The sequence below is a fragment of the Cyprinus carpio genome, chromosome B8, assembly GCF_018340385.1.
Source record: "Cyprinus carpio isolate SPL01 chromosome B8, ASM1834038v1, whole genome shotgun sequence".
Classification (NCBI taxonomy): Eukaryota; Metazoa; Chordata; class Actinopteri; order Cypriniformes; family Cyprinidae; genus Cyprinus; species Cyprinus carpio.
The window spans coordinates 17,217,932-17,241,721 of NC_056604.1; the positions used below are offsets into that span (position 1 = coordinate 17,217,932).

Here is a 23,790-nt window from a genome sequence, read left to right on the forward strand (position 1 = left end):
TAACCCAAAAAACAAACTATGCTCCCTTCGAACTTGTTGTCTTTAAAATACAAATCTTGTGTAATCCAAGGCTGTCTGTAATCAGAAGCACATTTAAAACTAGAATATAATTTAATTTCATTACCATGTGTTTTATAAACACACAATACTTTCTGGATTACAATCCGCCATCAAGATGATGCATTTAGTTATTCTAGCTGCTGTGAGAAAAGGCTATAAACGATCTGCCACCTGCAGGGTCCTCACATGCTATAACCTAGTAGCTGGGACAATTTCTTTATGTTTACAGAAGTGACTTAATGACACAGCAGTATGTTTGAATTTCCTGCCATTTATAATGATGAATTGATTTACTTACAGCTTTTATTCAGATATAAACATTGATCAACGCAAAGCCTACATAGAGCACATCAAATATGGTAAACAGAAGCTCAAACATGCTTGCGTGACCTGTGAGAACAAACTTCATTGTTCTTAGGCGTCCATACCATATTTAAAGAACGCTTTGGAACAGTGGACTTTCAATGGAGCAACAGAAGTCTCTCAGGTTTCATTAAAAAATCTTTATTTGTGTTTTGAAGATCTGAAAAAAAAATATTCCGGTTTGAAATTTCATAAGAGTAGGTAAATGAATTTTCATTTTGTGTATACTATTCCTTTAATATTCCTTTTCTCTACAAATTATGAATGACTTTTTCCATTGAGGTTTAGTATGAATTTCTATATCTTTGTCTAGCCAAAATATATTTGCATTGTAGAAATCATGCACTGTTGTCTCTCCACAGAGTGTATTTTAATAGAGTTGAAGTGGCACGCAATGCACCATGGAGGAGGCCCACCAAAAGTGCAGAGGAACCTTCAGAGATCCAAGTCCTTCACTGGATCTGAGACAGAAGACCAACAGCAACAACCACCACAGCAGCCCCAACAACAACAACAGCACCAAGCCATGCCGGTTACCCAACAACAGGCGGCAAATGCCAATCACCCCCAGTCACCGGTGACATCTTTTGCTCCGTCTGCCAGTCCCTCTGCTCCACAGTCTCCCAATTACCAAATCATCATGAGTCGGAGTCCAGTCACAGGCCAGAACATGAACATCACTTTACAGAACGTGGGACCAATGGTTTCTGGGAACCAGCAGATCACCCTCGCCTCTCTTCCTCTCCAGAGCCCGGCATCCCCTGTCTTTCAGCACCAGCCCCAGCAGTGGAGGTTCGAAACCGGGTCTTCGTCTTACGTGGTGACATCACCCTTGCCCCAGACAATGCAGCCTCAAAGTCCGACCCAACACAGTCCGGTCCCCATACAGGCTGTCCCCAGGCCGAACGCCCCTGGGTCGGCTCTGGGAGTGTGCAGTCAGAGCCCGACACGGTTTGTGGAGGCAGGTATAATGGTTAGGCAAATCAACTTGAGCAGTCCACCTGGAAGTAGTCATTTTGTGTACCAGGATGGAACAGGATTGGCTCAACTGGCTTCGACAACAGCAGGTGCCGTTCAGCTGACCTCACCTGGGACACCCGGGGGTGCCAGAGAAAGACGGCTGTCCCAGCCGCACTCTCAAACTGGGGGCACCATTCACCATTTGGGGCCACAGAGCCCTGTTGCGGCAGGGGCTGCTCTCCCGACGTTGGGCAGCCCTGGGCACATCACCACCTCCAATCTGCCGCCTCAGATCAGTAGTATCATCCAAGGCCAATTAGCTCGTCCCATGATTTTTGAGAAGACAGCGCAAGGCGTTGTGGCGGCCCCGGTGGCGGCCTCTTTCGGGGTCCCATCCACCATCCCTCCATCCAGCCCATCCAGGAGCAACCCTCCCCAGGGCCTCGCCAACCAGTCCCTGACTCCCACAAGCATGAAGAAGATGCAGCCGAAGAAACTGGAGGAGATTGCACCCTCAAATCCAGAAGTGGCACAGTTGAGGAAGCAGTGTCTGGAGCATCATGCAAAGAAGATGGAGAGTCTGAAGGAGGTGTTCAAGGAGTACCTGATTGAGCTCTTTTTCCTGCAGCATCTGCAAGGAAACATGATGGACTACATTGCTTTCAAGAAAAAGCCCTGTGTGCCTCTCTTCACCTACCTGAGGCAAAATGATCTTGACCTTGAAGATGAAGAGGAGGAGGAAGAGCAGTCTGAGGTCATCAATGATGAGGTAAAAAAAAAAAAAAAAAAAACTTTTTATTAGCTACAATATGTTTTCAAATATGCCAAAGTTACATTTTCAGCAGCCATAATGGAAGTCTTCAGTGTCACATGACCCTTCATAAATCATTAATTTGATTTGATTATTTTCAAATTTGCTGCTCAAGGAAAAGATTTCTTATTATCAGTGTTGAAAACGGTTGTGCTGCTTCATATTTTTGTGAAACCTTTTTTTGATACTTTTTTTATTTATGAATATAAATATATATATGTGTGTGTGTGTGTGTGTAATCTCTTTACTGTCACCTTTTATCAATTTGCATCCTTGTTGAATAAAAGTATTAATTAGTATTAAAAGTATAAAAAAAATCAAATTTAAAAAAATGTAAATAAAAATAATCTTAAAAAATCTAAAGATATGTCAAAAATATATATGTTCAAAATAAAAAAAAAATCTTAAAAAAATCAAAATATATGTAAATTCATAAATGAATATATTTTTTAATGGATTAGATCAAATCATCTTGTCACAACTGTCTTTGTGACCCATGAAACAACTTTTCTTTGTATGGAACTCTCTCTTTCATTTGGAAATACCAAGATGTATTTTTATCTGGCTTTGTATCTTTCATCTGTTTCTATGACAACCTCTCAGGTGAAAGTAGTGACTGGAAAGGATGGACAGACGGTGACTCCTGTTGCTATAGCTACACAACTCCCACCCAACGTGTCTGCAGCGTTCTCTGCTCCGCAGCAGTTCCAGGTGATGGAGGCTTCCTTAGTAGAAATGTGAAGGAGGAATCATTCAGAACATTTCCAAAATGTTAACATTCATTATGATAGTGCTTTCATTATGTGGTTTGACAGAATTGTGACCTTAGATATAATCAGGCAAGGTTTTTCGCTGTGTGTGAATGAGACTCTCACTTTGGTTTGTTTTCGGTCAAATAGACCCATGCCGGGGTGGCAGGGGGCAGCATCTCGAACCCTGTGGACATGGAGGCTTTCAAACGGCAGCAGGCCATGGCTCAAGCAGGTAGGGCGACGTTGACGCAGGGCAAAGGTGGAAGCCTGTTTTGTTTTCATTACTTTTTTTATTCCCCCTTTTGTTTTCTGCTTTTCTTTTTGCTGTTCTTCCTTTTGATTTCTCCCCTTCCAATTTGCTTCTGCTTACTCCGTATCCCAGCATCTTTTCCCAGCTTTGTGTTTGAAGCCTGTAATCCAGAAAACAGGGAGCGGAGCTTCCCAACAGCTACCGGCTGGTGTGCAAACATCATTGCCATGTGCCAAGTGTTATTTCTCCTTCTTTTGGTTTTTCCTGTTCTATATCTGATTTTTTGGGAGGGATTTTTTTTTTTTTTTTTTTTTTTTTGCGTTTTGAGGGTATTGTGTGTTTTGCATCCCAGATCAGGCTAAGAGGTCCAGGATGGAAGTGGGTCGGCATGGGATGATATTCCAGCACCCCGCTGTAACTCCTTTAGGATCTCCTGGCGTTCCCCTCCAGCAGCTCATGCCGACAGCGCAAGGTAGGAGCGCCGTTGCGTCTCGGGACAGATCCACTCTTTTGAACCGTTATTCAATGCTGCTGGAGGTCATGGTTCATTCCAGAGTTCCCAAAGTTGATCCCACCTTTTCTTCCAAGCATCATCTACCAGTTGTGGTCCACTTGTTGGGACTCTGTTCAGACTTAGCCCTCATTTAAAATCTCTCTCTAAGCATCAGAGGGACAGCTGGGCAGAAGATACAGCTGAAGATCAATTTGGAAAACATCACATTTTTTTCCATTTATGATTTGCTCATTAGTTCCTTGAGCCATTCACCTCATCCATTTACGTTCTTCTTTGCCATATTGGCATCTCTGATTCCATCCAAGGCTCATCAGAGGATGAGCCCCCAACTGGCTACTGGGATGTCCTATTTCACATAGTGTTTGTTTTGCGTTTAGTTCTGCGGTTTTATAGTTGACATCTCCTCTCCTGATCCTACAAAGCTCCTCCTTCACTTCCCTAGATTCACTGCATCTTCAACTTGGAATCTAAATGTATTTTCAGTCTTGGTTCCCTTCATCTAGCGAGTTATTTTTGTTTCTCCTCGTTTTATGGTCACCGTGTTTTCAGTTCCCACCCTCATCTTTGGTTTCCATAGCATTGCTTCATGACCTGATGGTGAGGAGCCGAAAGTGGCGCTCAGGAAAGGACCTTATAATCAAGCAGATTAACCTCAGAAAGCTTCGGAGCTGACAAAGTGACGTAGTTGGTAATTTAGCTCATGATGAAATGCTAAAAGAGGGAGATATACTTAGTGTTTACAGCTGGGCTTTACCTTCTTCTGTGCTAAACTTCCCTTGTCATTCCACTGCTATACCCTCTGCTTTGCTGTTGTGTAGCTTGAGTATTAACGCAGATGTTCCAGACATTACCTGCTTCGTGCATGTTCATGAAGTGTGTCAGTGCTTCAGTCGTGTCCATTACCTTTCTGTGCCTCTTTTTGTTTCGAGTTCTTCTCCTGTTTTTGTTATATTTTGTTTCCTTAATTTGTTTCTTTGTTATATCTAGACTTTTCCACTTATGGATATTTCAATGGTAATGCATGATTAGTTTTGTTCTTCATAGTAGTATTCTTAAGCATTGAACAAAATATTTAGGTTTTCACATTTACGAGTTCTAATTTTCATTCATTAGAACATATACGTATATCTTCCTTAATTTTTGTTATGTAGTCATTGTGACGCGAATGGTATTTTTCATTAATGTTCTCTTTTCTACAGCATTGTGTAACACATTGCTGGTGATTCATAACATCATATCCATAAAAAACAAAAGAAGTTTAGTTGAAACACAAATGGGTAAAGTCTCTATTGCACCCCACAATCAAAATAGATTTTTAGATCCGTAAAGAATGCAGCACTGTTTTCATGACAATGAACCATCTTAATTACTGTACTGTATTGTACTGTATTACAATGATTTATTTTAAATTCTGAAATATTTTTTTCCAGTACAAATTGTTGGCAGTTTTACATTTTACATTAACAAAAATGTGTAAATATTTTAAAATGCTATATAAGATAATAAATTACATTCAAGTTACTGTATAAAGTTTTTTTATAATTAATAATAATAATTAATAATAAATGTTACTTATAAACTTTATCTAACATGAGATAATAACATGAGGTAATGAGAATTGGAGAGAAATGTTTTTAATTGTCATACAAATAATGTTTCAATTAAAATTATATTACTAATCTTTGTATTTTTCAAGCTAAGTATAATTTCTTATTTCTTCTGAGATCTGTGACTCAGACATATTCTTTTCATTTTATCTAAATGCAAGAAAAATTACGTCAGATATCAAGAGTTATATAAAGTGTCATGGGCCTTTAGGATGCTTATAAAATATTTATAACAAAAAAAAAAAAAAAATGACAGAGGATGCAGTCTGGTGGTCTCTGAAGACAGACATGAGCTAAGACAATATATTGTGTTTCCAATTCTTCATTTTCTCCTTCTATGGAACTCTTCTTTGCTCCCCATTTCCCTCTGTCTTTCTCTCCTCTCTTTCCTCTTTCTGTTCTGTTTCCTTCATCTTGACCCCACTAACAGGAGGCATGCCCCCGACTCCACAAACGGTCCAGATTGGTGGGCAGAAACAGAACCAGCAACAGTACGACCCGTCCAAGGGTCCCCCGGTCCAGAACGCCGCCAGCCTCCACACACCACCCCCACAGCTTCCAGGCCGCCTCCCCCAGGGTGGGCTCCCTATGGCTGGCATGCCTCTCTCCTTGTCCCAGGGCCAGGCCATGGTGGTGGACCAGCAGGCTCCAGTGGCTGGTGGTCAGCTCCAGATGAAGGTTCCGGGTGCCGGGGCCGTGCTGGCTCCAGTCAACCCACATGCGCAGCTGCAGGCACAGCTTCAGCAGATGCAGTCAGGACTCCACCTACAGATGCAGCAACAGCAGATGCAGCAGACGGTCATGCAGCCTGGACAGGCAGTGAGTATGCTAAAAGACATTTAGGACTATGCCACAGAAAACCACACTGAAAAGTTTAAAAAAAGCTTGTTCTGTTTATGATGGTAGTAATAAAAGTATGTTAAGATGGGCACACTTTTCCACCCAAACTGGGTGGTTTCAACTAATTTACGAAAAATAATTTTCGCTGATGGTGTTTTAATCAGAGAAAATATTTAAAAATCTGCTGTATAGGAAGAATCAAAAATGTTTCTGATGAAATTCTTTAGGAAACATAATAGGCAAATAAAAAGTGCAATAAATTCATTACAATATTTAACTTTATATCAACAGCAAAATCATTACGACTATATCATGAATATTCCATATATTGCACAGCCCTACTGGCAACAGCAGATTTTTTTTACAGTTTATCCTCTCTCTCTTTTTCAGACTGTGACACTTGTGCGTCCTGGAACAGATTCTTCCCAGCCTGCCCAGCGTTTGCTGTCCAGCTCTCTCTCCAACCCTGCTATGTCTCCTGCTCCTCTAACATCCCCATCCTCTCTCTCCTCCCCACACCCTTCTGTTCCGGTCCGCACCCCCAGTACTGGCCCCAGCCTCTCTCCTGCTGCCCAGTCCAAACTCGCTACCACGAATGGCACCACCGGGCTGAAAATGTCCAGTCTGGGTCAGAGTCCACTTGGGCAGAACTCACAGGAATGCTCTCAGGACAAGCAAGCAGAACAAGCCAAGCTGGTGAGAACTCTCAGATTAGAATAAGATCTTTTAGTATACATTAAAGTAGCACATTTTGTAGGATATGTTGCCTATATTAGCTCACACAAGAGTGTAACGTGTCATTGTAGGAGAGTCATGTGCACCAGCGCATTGCAGAGCTCCGTAAAGAAGGCCAGTGGTCAGCCAGCCGCTTGCCCAAGCTGCAGGAGGCCTGCAGGCCCAAATCCCACTGGGACACCTGCTGGAGGAGATGCAGTGGATGGCTGCTGACTTTGCCCAGGAAAGGCGCTGGAAGATGGCTGCTGCCAAGAAGGTGAGGAGACTCACACTCAGTCTATGATATTAGAAATTGATTAAATGTACTTTAGATGTAAATATATGATTATATGTACAGCCGACGTAGAGGTCAGATGTAACCTCAGTGTTTTGACCACATGATCTAGTGCCAGTGACTGTTCAATATGGAGCAGGCTAAAATTCAACTTTGATTTTAAGTAAAACAATCTCTCACTCTGCAGCTCGTGCGCACATGTGCACGTTACCATGTTGAACAGAAGAAGATGGAGGAACGTGAGAAAGGAGGAGGAGATGAGGCTGCGCCACATTGCCAGCACCATCGCCCGAGGGGTTGACTACTTCTGGTCCAATATTGAACAGGTACATTTACATGTCATTTATACTAATATTATTTTAGTATTATAATAGTATTTAGCAGAGATGGACACTCGAGTAAGTGACACGGACTTGAGTCGCATTTTTGTAGACTCAACCTGAAATGATTCTAGACTTGATTCGACTCGGAAAAGGACTCATATTTTAAAAGCAATGTGAGTCTTTTATCCTTAAATACTTATATAACTGATATTCAAAAGCTGGACCGCATCCGCACCCCAGCATCCATCCGTACCGCGAACCGTAAACACAGCACATTTTAAGTGAGCAGCGCATAAAAACAGCAGAGCAGATATCACATAACAAGGGTTTGGGGTCGTTTATGGTAAATATCCTTCAGTGCTATATCCTGTAGTATTTTTATGAAAAGCCGAACGCACTTTATTCGAGCCCTTTCAGTCTCTCCCCGACATGCGCCAGCTCCAAGTTTAGAGCTGCGGATGACGCGGTTATTTTAACAACAACAAAACACAGCAGAAAACAACAATGATGCAAATACAGTTATTTTTCATACTATCTATTTATCTATCTGTAACCTATGACTCTGACTGTTCAAACCAGATATGACAAGAAGTTTCTGATCAACATAGGATTATTAATCTGTAGGCTAAGAGCATTTCAAAAGAATCATGTAATTGGGAAAGTTGTTGTTAGATGGCTAGGATAGAACTTAAACTTTGAAATTGCTAGTTATCTGTCTTTTCTGCTCAAGATGAGAATGTTTTGATTATTGTAGCTACATTGTTTTTGCTACAACGCTACAACACTTGTTTTGCTAGAACGCTTTTAAGTAAGCTAAAATATTAAAATAGTATAGATTTCAGGAGGAAAACCCTGAACAGAAACAGTATTTTTTTTCTGTCACATGGCCTCGCATGTATCTAAATGTAAACATGCAATACATGTAAAAATATATATTTTTTGGTTGTTATTGTTTTTGTTCGGACTTCTGCTTGGAAGAAAATATAGGTTGCGCCTTGGAACTTTAATTGAATACCCCTGACTTATATAATAAAGAAATACTTTTTATAAGGTTTTGTAATATCTGTATCACGTGTGCCATGGCAGATAGGACATCTATTATAGAATTTCATTACAGAAAAACTGTTTTGAACATGGTAATGGATTAAAACATAGCCTATTAATAACAGGCTGGATGTACAATTACCTTACATCTTAACACCTCTTTTTTTTTTCCTTATTCTTTTTTTTTTTTTTTTTACAAAGCAGATCACATAATGTATATTTTGTCTGTAGCCAATAAAACAGCTTCACAAATAGGAAGCTTTCAATACATGAGGATTCTGAATGAGATTTTTTTTTTTAGCAAGCCATGAAATGACTTGAGACTCAACTCGGAGTCGTGACAAAAGACTCGAGACTTGACTCAGACTCCAGGTTAAAGACTTGTAAGCATCTCTGGTATTTAGCATAATACTATTTATTAATACCCGAGTTGGATTTTATTATATATTTTATTCTAGTTTTAGTAATTTTAGTACTTCAACTTAAACTCATTTTAGTTACTTGCCAAGGCAACATTAATTAAAAAAAAAAAAAAATCAAATCTATATTTTTCAATTTTTGTTTATGTTTTATGTCTTAAGTTTACATTTTATTTCAGCTTTATTTCAGTTAACAAAAACTATATTTAATAGTTTTTAACTTTAGTTTTTAGTTAGCAATAACAATACTGACTTATACTTTAGTACTGGAATAAAACTGAAAAATAAAAGTAAAAAATTATTTAGTATGAGTCTTGAGATGCTTAGAAACCCATAGGGTTAGGGTTTATTGGTGCATCATGTTTATTGTAAATTAGTATTCACATTTAGACAAAATCTCTCTGTGACAAATGCTATTCCACTGTATGTGGAGGTTTGTATTAGTTCCTCATAATGAGTTTTTTATTTCTCTCTGTCTTACTACAGGTTGTAGAAATCAAGCTGCGTTTTGAGATCTATGACAAACGACAAAAAGTTCTTGGCTTGCAGAAGGCTGTGAGTAAAGGTGAGATTAATAAATGTTATCTGACCTGTCTTAACTGAATGTTCAGACTTAGTTTATTAATTCAAAAGAAACTTTGTATTGCTACAGGCCAGTGTGCTAAAGTGACCCAGTCATCTGGAGAGAAGTCAGATAAAGAGAGTAAAGGGGTAAGATCTCCATGAGTTCTCCAAGATCTTTCCTCATCGCTGCTTCACTCATCCTTTGATTGTACTTGACAATTTGTCTTCCCTTTTTTCCCTTTCAGCAGGAGACTGGCCCATCCCGCAAGAGAAAGTCAAGCACCTCGCTGTCGGATGTAGAGGGTACATAGTGCATTTATACATAGTTTCCTTACCGTTCTCTGTGTGCATGCTGCTGACTGATCTAATGTTGTTTTGCAGTTGAAGATGAGGAAAGTACAATAGAGGAGCAGGAGGCTATGGAGGTGGCAGCTGATCAGAAAGCAGAGCTGGCTGAACTAACAAAAGAAGGTAAGTTTTACATCTTAAACTTATGGGCATGTCTTTAAACAGTAATAAATTTTTTTGTTTTTCTCCTTAATATTTTTGAAATATATCAGACTTTGTACAAGCATTGTGTGATACATGTTTAGACATAGACTGAATGATATAATACAGATTTTGGGCATTTTTAAGGTTATTGATCATGCCTTCACAAAAAATTTTGAAACATACTTTAACATTATGCAGTTATATAAATCTGTTCATACAATTTAATAATTTCATAAATGTTTTCAATTTATTTTGAGGATTTTAAGATACAATTGAATTTTGTGCACAGGCTAATAATTAATTTTATAACATTTTCAGTATGCAAAATTTTTGGTTATTTATTGTTCTGCATTACAGCAGCCATCAGCCACTGAAAACTCATATAGCAGAGCAACTGTTATTAACTGTGAGTTTGTGTCTTGTAGCTGAAGTGCCATTGGATGATCTGGTGAAGAAGTACACTGGTGCTTACGCAGAGGGCTTTGAGTGGCCACAGCCTTCCAGCCAGAGCGAAGATGAAGACCGAGAGGAAGCTGAAGGTTTGTGTACATCTACTGCTTAAGAACTAACTTCAGAACCCCATAAAATCCCAGAAATACAAAAGATTTTAAATAAATCAGTACTTTTGGCATTATATTTATTTGATGTCACAGTAGGGCTGCCCCCTGATAGTCAACTAACCGTTAATTGATGAGAAGAAGATTGGTCAACCAAAATTTGGCGGTGAGAATTTGAGATTGCTTACTGCTGTCATAAAATTCACAACGGTTATGATGCAATTATATAATAGGCGGTAGTGTGACGCGCTACACGTCTGCTGTTACAGTACTGTTTTTAGTTTCGAGTGCTAGCTGCGCTTGGTCTGAGACGCTGTAATTTGCATTTTGGAACGCAACATTCGTCATTAGAGACATTTCTAAATCTGTTGTTTACAAAGAAGTTTCTTTGTCACATAATCCTTCAAAAATCATTCTAATATTCTGATTTGCTGCTCAAGAAACATTTCTCATTATTATCACTGCTAAAAACAGTTTTACTGCTTAATATTTTTGTGGAAACAATGATACCACTAAAATATTTATGTATGTATATATATATATATATATATATATATATATATATATATATATATATATATATATATATATATATACAGTCGCGGTCTAATGGTTAGAGAGTCGGACTTGTTACCCAAAGGTCGCAGGTTCGAACCTCAGGTCCGGCAGGAATTGTAGGTCGGGGGAGTGTATGACCAGTGCCCTCTTCCACCCTCAATACCACGACTGAGGTGAGACCCTTGAGCAAGGCACCGAACCCCCAACTGCTCCCCGGGCGCCACAGCATAAATGGCTGCCCACTGCTCCGGGTGTGTGTTCACAGTGTGTGTGTGCATCACAGTTGTGTGTGTGCAGTTTGGATGGGTTAAATGCAGAGCACAAATTCTGAGTATGGGTCACCATACTTGGCTGTATGTCACTTTGCATCAGAGGAATAATATTACATTTTATAATGTATTAAAATTGAAACCTTTTTTTAAAAAATTATAATATTATTTCATAATAATATTTTTACTTTATTTTGATCAAATAAATTCAGCCTTGATGAGCAGAAGATATTTATTTTTAATTGTAATGTTTCCAAACTTTTGGCAGGTACTTTAATCATAATAACAATTCTATTAATACTTTATTATATTATAATTATTATATTGTTGTCATGATTATTAAAGGCTGCTTTTTTATTTTTCACAGGACAATAGTATGTATTATTACAATATAAGATATATCTGTTAATTTGCTGAAATAGTAAGTGTTTTAATAAGTATTAAATAGTAAGTATTTTTAATAGTAAGTGCTGGGGGCGTGGCTTGGGGCGTGGTCAAATTTTCCAGCTTTTTTGTCTCTAGCTGATCACATGCCTGAGCTCGTCTTTGTGGTAATTACAGTACATCGAGCAGGACATCCAAATGCTCACCTTTCATTCATCGACCTCAAATATGGCTTCAGCTGAAATATGTTAGTAGCAGCAACTTCACATGGCCGCTCAATTTATTGTTAACAAAAATGTGTGCTGTTCAAGTGTCTGTGAAGCTGAATAGTATTGTGCGCTCACTGCATGACAGATGGAAGCGCCGATGTGGTCACTTGCTCTTAAAATAATTTTTTGGTCTTAAAGATAAGAGTAATACATATTTTGAATCTGTAAAGACTCCACGTTAATATGTGGGCACTCACAATAACAACAAAACATTGCGCTTTTGTAAAATAATGGCAGGATGGGCTTTCTGCCATCTTGGTCTCTGTGAACTTGAGCTTGAAACATTGAAATTCCATGTATACTTGCCTTACAGATGTGTGAAATATATGGAGAGCGTGATAATCACTTCCTCTTTATTACTAGTTTTAACGCAAAATAAACATGAATTGACTTCTCACCCCTCACGTAATTGAAATTAGTGTTTCAACCATGGAAAGTCATTAAAACCGCTTGTAAAGAAAATGTCACATAGCATTTCATTTACATCAGCCAAGTCATCAGTGTCTACAGCTCATTATTTGCAAGAGAAATTAAGTCTAGTGAAGAGCAATTTGCGAAATATTAGACTATATACTTTACCTGTTAGTGATGTCTTAATCAAGTAATGCATGTTTAAATAAATCATTTATCCTTAATTTACAGCCACTCTGTAAATTATTATATTTCAATAACAAATAGAAATTCTATAATTTAGAAATTAATTTAAAAACATGATTGCATACAATTTTTTTTTTTTAATTTGAGTGTTATTATAATTTAAAATAAATGGTAATTGAGTTTAAGTTTGGGCTCTTGTTAATTGTAACCTTGTAGTAATGTAAAAGGGCTCTCTATAGTTTAGAGCAGAAGCTGGGGTAAATTTGTATCCCTAAGAAAATGTTAATTATTGAATTTTTTTAAAAAAAGAGCAATTTGTTCAGTAAACCATTGTTTAATAAAAAAAACAAGGGCAGCCCTATGTCACAGTAACAGTTTATGCTCTTCTCTGATCAGACATGAATTCTCCATTGGACAGTCCACATGATGCAGTGCTGATAGACTCTTTGCTGAGTATGGATCAGTACCGTGGGGCTGAGCGGAAGGCTTCTGGCCCTGATGGGAAGCCCACCAAGGATATCGCTGAGGTCGCTGCAGCAACAGACCTGATTCTGCCCAAAGGCAGTGCCAGGACCACTCTAACTGTGAGTCATTTACGCTCTTACTCACAGGGACTGTTTAAAACATGATGATTACAGATTTAATTAAGCAGTTGTTTAATTCAAGTGGTCTTACATTGTCTGATGACTCATGAATCCTTTCCTCTCAGAGTGGTTCCTCTCCTCCTGCTCTGCTGCACGGTTCTCTGAGAGAGTACCAGCAGGTCGCGGTGGAGTGGCTGGCAAGCCTCCACCGCAAAAACCTTAATGGCATCCTGGCAGATGAAACTGGCCTTGGCAAAACCGTACAGACTGTGGCTTATTTTGCTCACTTGGCCTGCAACCAGGGTACCACCAGCAACCATAATTACCAACTTTATAGAGACTATTACAATTGGTTTTCTTCTCAAAGCATTTGTTTATTGTAATTTTAAAAATAAAATGCAACACATTCTGATGTCATGTGGATGTTGCAGGTATCTGGGGGCCGCATTTAGTGGTGGTGAGGACCTGTAAGCTGCTAAACTGGGAGATGGAGTTCAAACGGTGGTGTCCTGGACTGAAGATTCTTCTGTACCTCGGCAGCAGAAAGCAGCGCAGATACAAGAGATCGGTATGAACCAGAAAAATCACATACTGCCACCTGTCTATCCATCCCTGTTGCTGTGGTCTAGCTGTTTTGCATCAGTTTTGCATTAGATAATTCCTCAAAGTAGTTTTCAAATCAGTTTGTAGGTCATTAAAATCTTTGATAATTGAGTTGGGTAGCTTTTGTCCAAGCCTTTGTCCATGTTTTTGTATGTTCTCACTTTCCCACTGTTGTCTTGTGTGTGCAGAGGTGGTGTGAGCCCAACAGCTTTCACGTGTGTGTGACTTCATACAAACTTCTGCTGAAAGATCAGTCTCACTTCCTGAAGAGGCGCTGGAGGCACCTGGTCCTAGACGAGGTGCAGCTCATCAAAAACATGACAGAGAAACACTGGGAGACCATCTTCAACATAAAGAGGTTAGGAACAATGCAACTGTTTTCTATACAGTATCTGTTGGTGTCATGTTTTCTACATTTTTGCATTCAAGAGAATATTCACAGTAGATTTATCTTTTACAACAGCTGTTTATGAGGAAAGGAAAAAATAATAACACCATTAAAATTAATCTTTACTTATAGCATTTTAAATGATTGATTTTTGGTTTTTAGCATTTTATTGTTTTAGACAAGAAAGTATAGAAATTTGATATCCGCCATTTATTGGTTGATATGTGCTATGCATCCTTAGTAGTTTTAGAGTTATTTAATCATTATTTGTATATTATACTATTTATTAATGTTTTTAATTATCTTTTTTATATTTTAAGATTAAATGTATAGCTTCAGTTCATTTAGTTTTAGAATGTGTATTTAGCCTTTTTTATTTTAGTTTTGGTAATTAAACATTCTTTCAGTCAGTGCAGAGGCAACACTTCTGATTAAAATTTTTCATCTTAATGTCTATATTTTGTTTTATTATATTTCAATTACCAATTTTTTTTTTATAGTTTTGGTTTCATTTATAATAACACTATACTCATTTGCACGCATAGGCTTGCCACAGCGCACCAGCAGAAGAATTAATGATTATTACTGCATTAACATTTTAATAATTCATTGATAAACTAGCGCTTTCTTTGTTTCTGGTTTAAGAGTTGAAGTCGGCGACACAGACTCGTCATCTTTGCAGTAGTGGATATGCCTGTATGAATGTTTCTTACGGATTACATAATCGGAGAATATTTGTTTTTCATTTGAGCTGGTTTATTTGAAAGTTGACATTTTGCTCTCTATAGATACATTTTTCATGTCTTTAAGACAAACATACACTGAGTTTTGTGCTCAAGCTGAGACGCCAGAAAGTGTATCCGTTGCTTTCATTATTTTACAAAAGCACAATGTTTTGTTGTTATTGTGAGTGCACAAAAATAAACGGAGTCTTTACAGATTTGAAAGATGTGTTACTCTTTATCTGTATCAGGGCACATCAAATCACTAGCACGACGTTCCAGGGCTGTTGTGTTTTCCAGGTCGGCTACCAAAATGTATCAGCGCCCTGCCCAACTGGCTATCTTGAATAGTGATGTAAAATTCCTAACTTGATTTGTTTTGTTCACTCGCTTGTAGGGATGAAACAGATCGTAGTTGATCGTTTGCACTTGTTTCTAAGTCTTGCCGATTTAAACATTCAAGCGTTTTAAACCATTCGCACGCATTCAGAGCTTGCGCGCACTCATTCAAAGCACATACAGAGAGCCCCGTTTCAGACAATGCGTGTCCACAGAATTGATTCCTCTTTTGATTCCTTGCTTCTGAATGAGCACATAAACACAAAATTATCTCAAAATAATTATCATTGGAAGTATTCTCGTAATCACAGTTGGTTATTTTATTATTATGGTATTGTGAATCTTATCGCATCGTAAGTTTATTGAATCGTTACATCCCGATATGCTACTAGTTTTTTGCTGATCATGCTGATTTGTCCACAGTAAAGTTCAGCCGATGTCTTTTTTTTATTTTTTATTCGGGCTAGTTGAATTAATTTTGGGCTACCAAAACCTGAAGAATGCCTGCCCGAAGGGCTACCAGGGATTTTGAAATTATTTTAAGAGCAAATGAGCGCACGGGCACCTCCATCTGTCATGCAGTGAAGTGCTGCTGTTCAGCGTCCACACTCCACACACACACTTGAACAGCACACATTTTTTCACATTAACATTAAATTGAGCGCCCATGTACTGTGGCTGCTACTAACATATTTCAGATGATAAGCCATATTTGAGGTTGATAAATGGTAGACAAGCAGTTGGATATCCTGCCCGATGTACTGTATTACCATAGACCAGCCGTTAACTATCTGCGTGTCTTCGCCAATGTGGATTTTTATTTATTTTCTGCAACTAATAAAATTTTGGTCGGCCATGCCTCTTTTGGTAGACTAACAGTTAGTCGACTATTAGGGGCAACCATAGTATGCATTAATATATATTGTAATTGATTTTAAGTATGCATGTTTTTTTTTTCTGTCTTCTCAACAGTCAGCAGAGGATTCTCTTAATTAACACACCTCTGCAGAACACTCTGAAAGAGTTATGGACCATGATCCACTTCCTCCTGCCTGGAATCACTCACCCATACCTCAACTTCCCCATCAAACCCGGCACTGATCAGAACCAGGACTACTGCCACAAACTGGTCATCAGACTGCACAGGGTGAGGCTTTGCTGGAAGTTGTTTCTGGTGACTTTCACCGCAGAATGATACACTTTTGCTTAACTATCTTGCTCGAGCACCACAATCCTATTTTTGTTTTCTTCCTTTCTGCTGTAGATGATTCAGCCCTTCATCCTGCGCCGTTCCAAGAGAGACGTGGAGAAGCAAATGCCTAAGAAGTATGAGCACATTCTCAAGTGCCGTCTGTCTAAGAGGCAAAAGAGCATGTATGAGGACATCCTCATCCAGCCCAGGTCTGCACAGAACACTTTCAGCCAAACACAATCTTAACCAGCTCTTTTCCAGTTCATCTGTTTTGAGTGACACTCTGCTTTTCTACTGCCTTCTAGTGCACAGGAAGCGCTGAAGACTGGACATTTTGTCAGAGTCCTGGAGGTTCTTATGCAGCTGCAGAAAATCTGCAACCATCCAGACCTGATCCAGCCCAGAGACACACACAACTCTTACATATGTCAGACACTGCAGTACAACACCCCATCATTACTGCTCACAGCCCTGCAGCAGGACCAGTGGAAGGTTAGGAAGATAAATAAACACTTGGATTGTGGAATATAGAAGAAAAATGTTTGTTGACTGATAGACCATTTTCTTTTTACAGACTGTAGATATGTCACTGTTTAACCTGATCGGTAACGAGGGCAGATTGACCCGTTATGAGGCTGAGGAGGCTCTGCCTAAACTCAGAATGACCAAACAGCTGATTGAAGAGATCTACAATGCACGCGACCCACCAGCCAGACCCAGACCATGCAAGATCAAACCTATGAGGTAGGGCTGAACGATTAATTGCATTTGCGATATGAAAAAACATGATTTTTAAATCGCAGAGGCTGTGATTACACTCGGTCACTTGACACACAAGAGTAAAGAGTTGTGTTCAAATGGACTTGAAGATCGATTGGTGTATGACATCAAAGCACGGCGAGAGAAAGCATAAGGAGACGTCTGCTCTCTTATAGCTCTCACAGTACTTCGATGACACGCATCGATCGGTCTAATCAGTGCAGCTTCACGTTGAACTCATCTAAGCAGTGATCAGAGGAAGCATCAAGTCAGCATGCTACAGTGTTGCCATGTCTGCGGTTTTGGGAACCCCTCTATAAAACATGTATTTTACCCCCTGGAATACCGGTGGACCCCCCTCGAAACGTGATTGGGCTAGTTTTGAGTAGCAGTTGGGGGGGTTTTGTCTTGAAAACCTGGCAACACTGGCACGCTACTCGTGGAAATGTTTGAAAGCGTATATAATATTAATGAAAGTACTTCAAAACGGAACATTGAAATTACTCATGCAGTAACAGTGTTACGGTGCATTTTATTACTGAAGACTTCGATCTTAAAATAATATATATAATAAGGTAATATATATATATATATATATATATATATATATATATATATAATATATATATATATATATATATATATATATATATATATATCTATATATATATATATATTCGTATTTATTTATTTAAAGTCTCTCTAAAGCATTGGTTCTCAAAGTGTGGGTGCACGGGCCATCAGTAGAAAAAGAAAAGAAATACAGCCATAGTAAACAGTAAACAGCCAAAGGACGTAACTTAGAATGGGAGATGGATCGGTTTGTGAAAGGGAAGAGAAAAGCCATAGATGATGTCGCACAGACCCAGGCAGATGCTGGTCATTCAAAAGCTAAATGCAGAAAATATGACGAGGCATATCTTGCTCTTGGCTTCACTCACTGTGTCTATACTGGACGCTACAGGTGTTGCGTTGCGCTGCAACAGCTCTACTGTACACTGGACGTGACAAAGCGACCGTTGCAAATTATTTTAACTTTGTGTCAGTATGTCATAAATAGAACAAGGCATCAGTTTAATGTCGGGTTTTGTTGCACCGCGATACATCCAGTGTAGACAGTGTCACTGGGTTCTACTGTATTTTGCCGCTCGCGTCCGGTGTAGACACAGTGTTTAATGTCGTTGGTGAGGAGGGAAGCCTGTGTGTGTCCTATGCCTTAGCGGACAGCATGAGACCCACAAAAAATAAATAAATAACAGAGAGAATAATAATAATAACACTTATTCTCTCTATGCTATTTTTCAATGTTTCAAGTGATGCAGGTGTTTTTTCCCTGTAGGTTTTTTAAATTAAAAAAATAATTTTTCATAAAGTTTAAAAAAATTAATAAACAATACCAAAAAATTAACAGAAACACTTTAAAAAACCCAAAAAAAACCCTTTTAAAAAGTGCAGTCCACATGTTTGCATATGTTTATTACAGTGACTTTGAATTACCTAAAGAAGTGTGGTAAAGTAACAGGTTTGTTTTTATATTTCTGCAATCTACTTTAGTTTGTGTGATTTGTTACTGACTTTCATATTAATGTTTACAACTAGGCTTATTTGTCAGTGCTTTATGTTGTCATAATTGGTTTTTTGACAGCCGATGCCGATATCTTGGACAGCAGGGGGGCCAATAAGCCGATATTATTTTTTTTATTTTTTTTTTTTATTAATATTTAAGAAATTTGAAATCATTTGACAATGAATTAAAAAATTTTTTTAAATAAACATACTTATACTTTAGATGACAAACTATTTTTCACAAATAAATAAATATTTAATAAAAATATAATTAAAAAGGAAGTAAACACTGTAACCAACAAGGCACTCAGTATTCTAGGAAGTTTGTGCACTGGGAATCATATTTTTTAAATAAAGCCAGGGTAACTCTCATTTTACATACAGCACAAAGAGAAAATGACATGAATAAGACAGTGGGAAAATGCATAAAATCCATCCATGCAGACCTATCAGCTCTGAACAAATACCTGCTATAATTATATCATTTGGATTTCTGTAGTTTTATTAATGGGACATAATATTTTTAAATGAGACAAACCAATTAGACCACAATACACTGAAAATACTCATGTTGATGCTGCTGTTTTTACACCAAATTTTGTCACTTCCTTCAGAATAATGCATGGAATTACGTTCTTGTTGAATGAATAAAAAAGTTGCAGGTTTTTTTCTATTAAATACAAATGCAAACAATAAATGTTAAATGTTGTTGTATAACCTAATTATGAAAGAGAAATTTATTTTATTTATTATTTTATTTTATTTTATTTTTCATTATGGTGTGGACATGTACGACAGGATTGGTCCATATGTATTGATACTGATTGTGGCATAATTTTAATTTCAGGTTGTTCCTGCCGGTGCAGTATGGAACTAAACCAGAGGGGCACCTGGTCCCCATGACTAGCATCACCACTCAAGCCCCTCGTGCCACTGCTGTGACTACTGCCCCCACCACCACTACCAACCCTGCTACTGCAGCTCCAAGCACACAGCCTAAAGGCAAATCACCTCTTACCACAACCACTTCTGCACAGGGTAAGACCCCTTCTTGTGTAACATCTTGTTCCCACACTTACACCCAAAACTGTTTTGGAATCTGTAAGTTTTGTGAAGTGGTACGATATATGCAGTTTTGCTTCTTCCCTAAAAATATGATCACGTCAGTTCTTTTGTGTGTGTGTACTTTTTAGTTTTTGGCCATTTTACTTAATGGTGACATCTGTAAGATTTATTTTATGTCAGAATACATTATCTTAAGCCAGTTTATTGTACATTAACTACTATAAGCATCCCATTAATGGGTTTATCTCTCCCAAAGGTGTAAACATTGAGCCTCCCAAGCACCATCAAACACATTTAGAGCGATTGGTTCAGATCTGTCAGTCTTTTTCCAACTAAACCTGTAGCGAGAGTTTGGGTCAAGGCTAGTGTAACAGGCTGAGCCAGAGAGTGTTTACAATGGTTGTGCTTAAAAATTGGAAAATAAATTTGGTTACAGAAGTGCAAGCCAAAATTCTAAAAACTTGCCAAAATATGCAGATACAGAGGGGTAAAACAGATAAACATTGGTGGTGCTTTTGCAAAAATTTGATTCAATGTTTCGGTTTTAATTGGGTTGCCGAACTTATTGTAACTAATACAAAACTTCCATTTCAAATAATACATTTCATAAATCTTTCTTTCATAAATCTGTTTGCACGCTGCCCTTTAGCAAGTAAAAATATTTTTTTTTAATAATGTTTTATGCCTTCTGAGGGTTCAGTGAAATCCCTAACCCCAAGAATTTTCATTTTGAGGTGAACTATTTCTTTAAAATTAAATGGAAATTGCGATCAAAATGTAGGCTGGGACTTCATTTTGTCCATTGGGAATTGATTGGATTTTTGTCATTTGTTAATTGCTGTAATAATTGAATTGCTTCATTAAACAGCAATTTTCCATTAAAATAATAATCATATTAAATAAAACAGTTGTCATCCTTTAATTTAATGGTGACTTCAAGCAATCAAATGGCAATGTCCTGGCACTATAGCTGTGGGTTTTGCATTGGCCTCTCACCACCCAACAAAAATCTATATTTTGTAACACATTGTAATATTTTAATGTAATATTAACATTGTAATATTTTATGTCCCAAATTTTATTTGGAGGATTAAAAAAATTCATCCTCCAACCCCATTACACTCGCTCTGATTGGCCCATTCGGACTAGGGCTGCACAATTAATCAAATGCGATTGTCATGCTCATCTTGTCAGTAAAGCCGGTTCTGTGATTAGTAGTAAATCTCCATCACCTGCTTTCAAATGGAGCAGCATTTACTACACAGAGCCGTAGATTTCTTACAAGCTTTGCAAAAAAAATCGCAGACGATATAATCGTATGATTATGAAATTGAAGAAATCGTTGTCGTAATGACAGCTGTTTGCGTAGCTTGTCAAGTCAAGTCACCTTTATTTATATAGCGCTTTTAACAATACAGATTGTGTCAAAGCAACTGTACAGTATTAAATAGGAAAATAGTGTCAATAATGCAAAATAACAATAGTAAACACTCAATTTTCAGGTAAAGGCAGTTCATCATCGAGCTTGTCAGTGAACTACGGCTCTGTGTAGTAGGCCTAAATGCTGCTCCATCTGAAAGCACTTGAAAAAAACACATTTAATAACATGTTTTTACTCCAAACTCACTTCATAATGTCAGTCGAGTGTTTGAAATAAATCCTTCTGTGAGATGATATGGCTTCTTACAGAGAATTAGGCACGCAAAATATTTCATAGTATTCTAAGCAGTGACAAAGGCTATGTCGATTAGAATTGCATTGTGAAGTGAAGTGACATACAGCCAAGTATGGTGACTCAGAATTCGTGCTCTGCATTTAACCCATCCAAAGTGCACACACACAGCAGTGAACACACACACACACACACACTGTGAACACACACCCGGAGCAGTGGGCAGCCATTTATGCTGCAGCACCTGGGGATCAGTTGGGGGTTTGGTGCCTTGCTGAAGGGCACCTCAGTCGAGACTCGAACCCACAACCTTAGGGTTAGGAGTCAAATTCTCTAACCAATAGGCCATGACTTCCCAAAATATGGACATAATTTATTATAATGAAAATTATGATAATAAGAACTCAGATAAACAATATATTGCCGTAGTCATGTCTTTATAAGTCACGTTGAATCAACGAAAGCATTTAAATCTTCTGTTTATTCAGCAACCACAGGGTTTCTTTTTCAGGGCATAATTGGAGTTTCTGTGTGAGAGCGCCCTCTGGCCTTCAGATGGAGATTTACTACTGATCACAGAACCGTGCTTCACTGACAAGATACGCATGAAAATCACAGCTTTGGTCTAATCACGATTTCGATTTCATTTCGATTTATCGTGCAGCCCTAATTCAAACTGTTAACTCCTCTTCCTCTTTAGCCTCCGCAATCAGCAGCTCATCAGGATCACTCTTAACAGGAGCCACCCCTAACCCCCCTTCTACCCCTCTGGCTCTGGGTGTGACAGGGGTCACCGCTATTCCTGCTGTGGCCCCCCATGTCCCTGCCGCCCACCCCCTCCAGCCCAGTTTGGTATCCCAGAGGCTGGTGCTCAGCGCCCAGGCCCAGGCACGCTTGCCTAGTAAGTGGCCTCATCATCACTCACCGCAGATGGGCCTTCTCCTTTGTGCTCTCTCCCTTGTGCACCTGTTTCCTTCTTATCATGCCCCCAAGCACAGCAGTAAAAGACTTCAGTGAAGATCAGAGACTACAGTACGGCTCTGCTGAAGTGGGCTAACATGCATACAGACTTCCACCAAAGAAACTAATGGTGATACTCAGCTCAAATTCAGCCAAATCGACACCATAAAGTTGTCATATTTCCAGTCTGATTTGAAGTGCAGAAAATCTTCAGCAGATGACCTATGGTGGTTTCTCTCCTCACCCTTCACAAACAAGCATGAGCCCTCCAGAAATTTCTCCGGACTGAACCTGCTGCCTCCAGTTTATTCACGTCGTCTTTTTTTGACACATTTATTCTCTTTTCCTTTTCTTTTTTCCCTTCTGCATTTTGATGACTAATCTCTTTGTTTTTATGTGCAGTACAGTTGAAGGATGATCCAGAAGCTTTCTAATATGGTTTTGCCTCCCTGTCTTTTCAGTCCAGCTTTTCTTCAGAGACGTTTATTTTGTTGTCCTTCTGTGGGTGTTTGTAAAGAGCATCAAGCTTGTGGGCGCTGCTCCCCGTGTCACATGTAACCATTGTAACATGGAATACATTTTATACAAGCAAAGATTTTCTCCCACTTTTTTGCTCCACTAAACGAATCAGTCTGGTTTCAGTTGGTTTGTTTCAGGTTTTTTGTTTGAGGAAAAAGTGTCATTCTTCCTGTTTAACACACCGTGGTTGTGCATGTCCCTTTCCGTGCTCACCCCGAAACTAACTAAAATGTTTTTTTTTTTCTCAGAGATAAATTGCCAGCCACTATCATTTAACATTAGCTGTTTTCTACTGGGTGGAGATGTAGTGAAGGTTACTCAGTTGGTTGGGCAGGGTCGTATCGCTCAGCCAGAGACCCCTGTGACCCTGCAGTTCCAGGGCAACAAGTTCACTTTGTCTCCGAGTCAGCTGCGGCAGCTTACCACCGGCCAGCCTCTGCAGCTCCAAGGTACACTCGGTAATGACCAGCCCATATTCATCCTCTCTCTCTCATTTCACTTCCATATCCATTCACTTATGTCAGCTTTTTTTATGTGTGTTCAGTAAATCCTCATTATATGGCTTAATGTTACGCTCATACGTTTATGTGTCTGCTTTAGGCAACATTTTGCAGATTGTGTCTGCCTCCGGACAGCCTCTTCTCAGGCCACAGGGGCCACCCATGGTGATGCCTACTGTACCCCAGGCTGTGCCTGTACAGAACTCCTCAGGCACGGCGCCCCATGCCACCTCCACACCCCCACAAGGTAAGGCACTGCTCTGTCCTGAAGCTGATTGT

General features: G+C 38.9%; 1 protein-coding gene across 1 annotated transcript in view; it reads left to right on the forward strand.

Annotated features, from left to right (window-relative positions):
- The window catches only part of LOC109094496 (E1A-binding protein p400-like), a 42,334-nt gene that overhangs the window by 1,424 nt on the left and 17,120 nt on the right, over positions 1-23,790 (forward strand). Inside the window, 27 exon segments of the mRNA XM_042728967.1 lie at positions 786-2,152; positions 2,798-2,905; positions 3,094-3,178; positions 3,549-3,668; positions 5,748-6,136; positions 6,548-6,853; positions 6,964-7,069; positions 7,072-7,148; positions 7,354-7,406; positions 7,408-7,492; positions 9,439-9,517; positions 9,605-9,663; positions 9,762-9,819; positions 9,898-9,987; positions 10,434-10,547; positions 13,039-13,226; positions 13,352-13,529; positions 13,658-13,794; positions 14,018-14,187; positions 16,251-16,425; positions 16,543-16,679; positions 16,776-16,962; positions 17,045-17,214; positions 19,643-19,833; positions 22,233-22,433; positions 23,308-23,460; positions 23,612-23,758. Of these exon segments, the coding sequence (XP_042584901.1) occupies positions 818-2,152; positions 2,798-2,905; positions 3,094-3,178; positions 3,549-3,668; positions 5,748-6,136; positions 6,548-6,853; positions 6,964-7,069; positions 7,072-7,148; positions 7,354-7,406; positions 7,408-7,492; positions 9,439-9,517; positions 9,605-9,663; positions 9,762-9,819; positions 9,898-9,987; positions 10,434-10,547; positions 13,039-13,226; positions 13,352-13,529; positions 13,658-13,794; positions 14,018-14,187; positions 16,251-16,425; positions 16,543-16,679; positions 16,776-16,962; positions 17,045-17,214; positions 19,643-19,833; positions 22,233-22,433; positions 23,308-23,460; positions 23,612-23,758 (5,098 nt within the window). The 5' untranslated portion in view covers positions 786-817.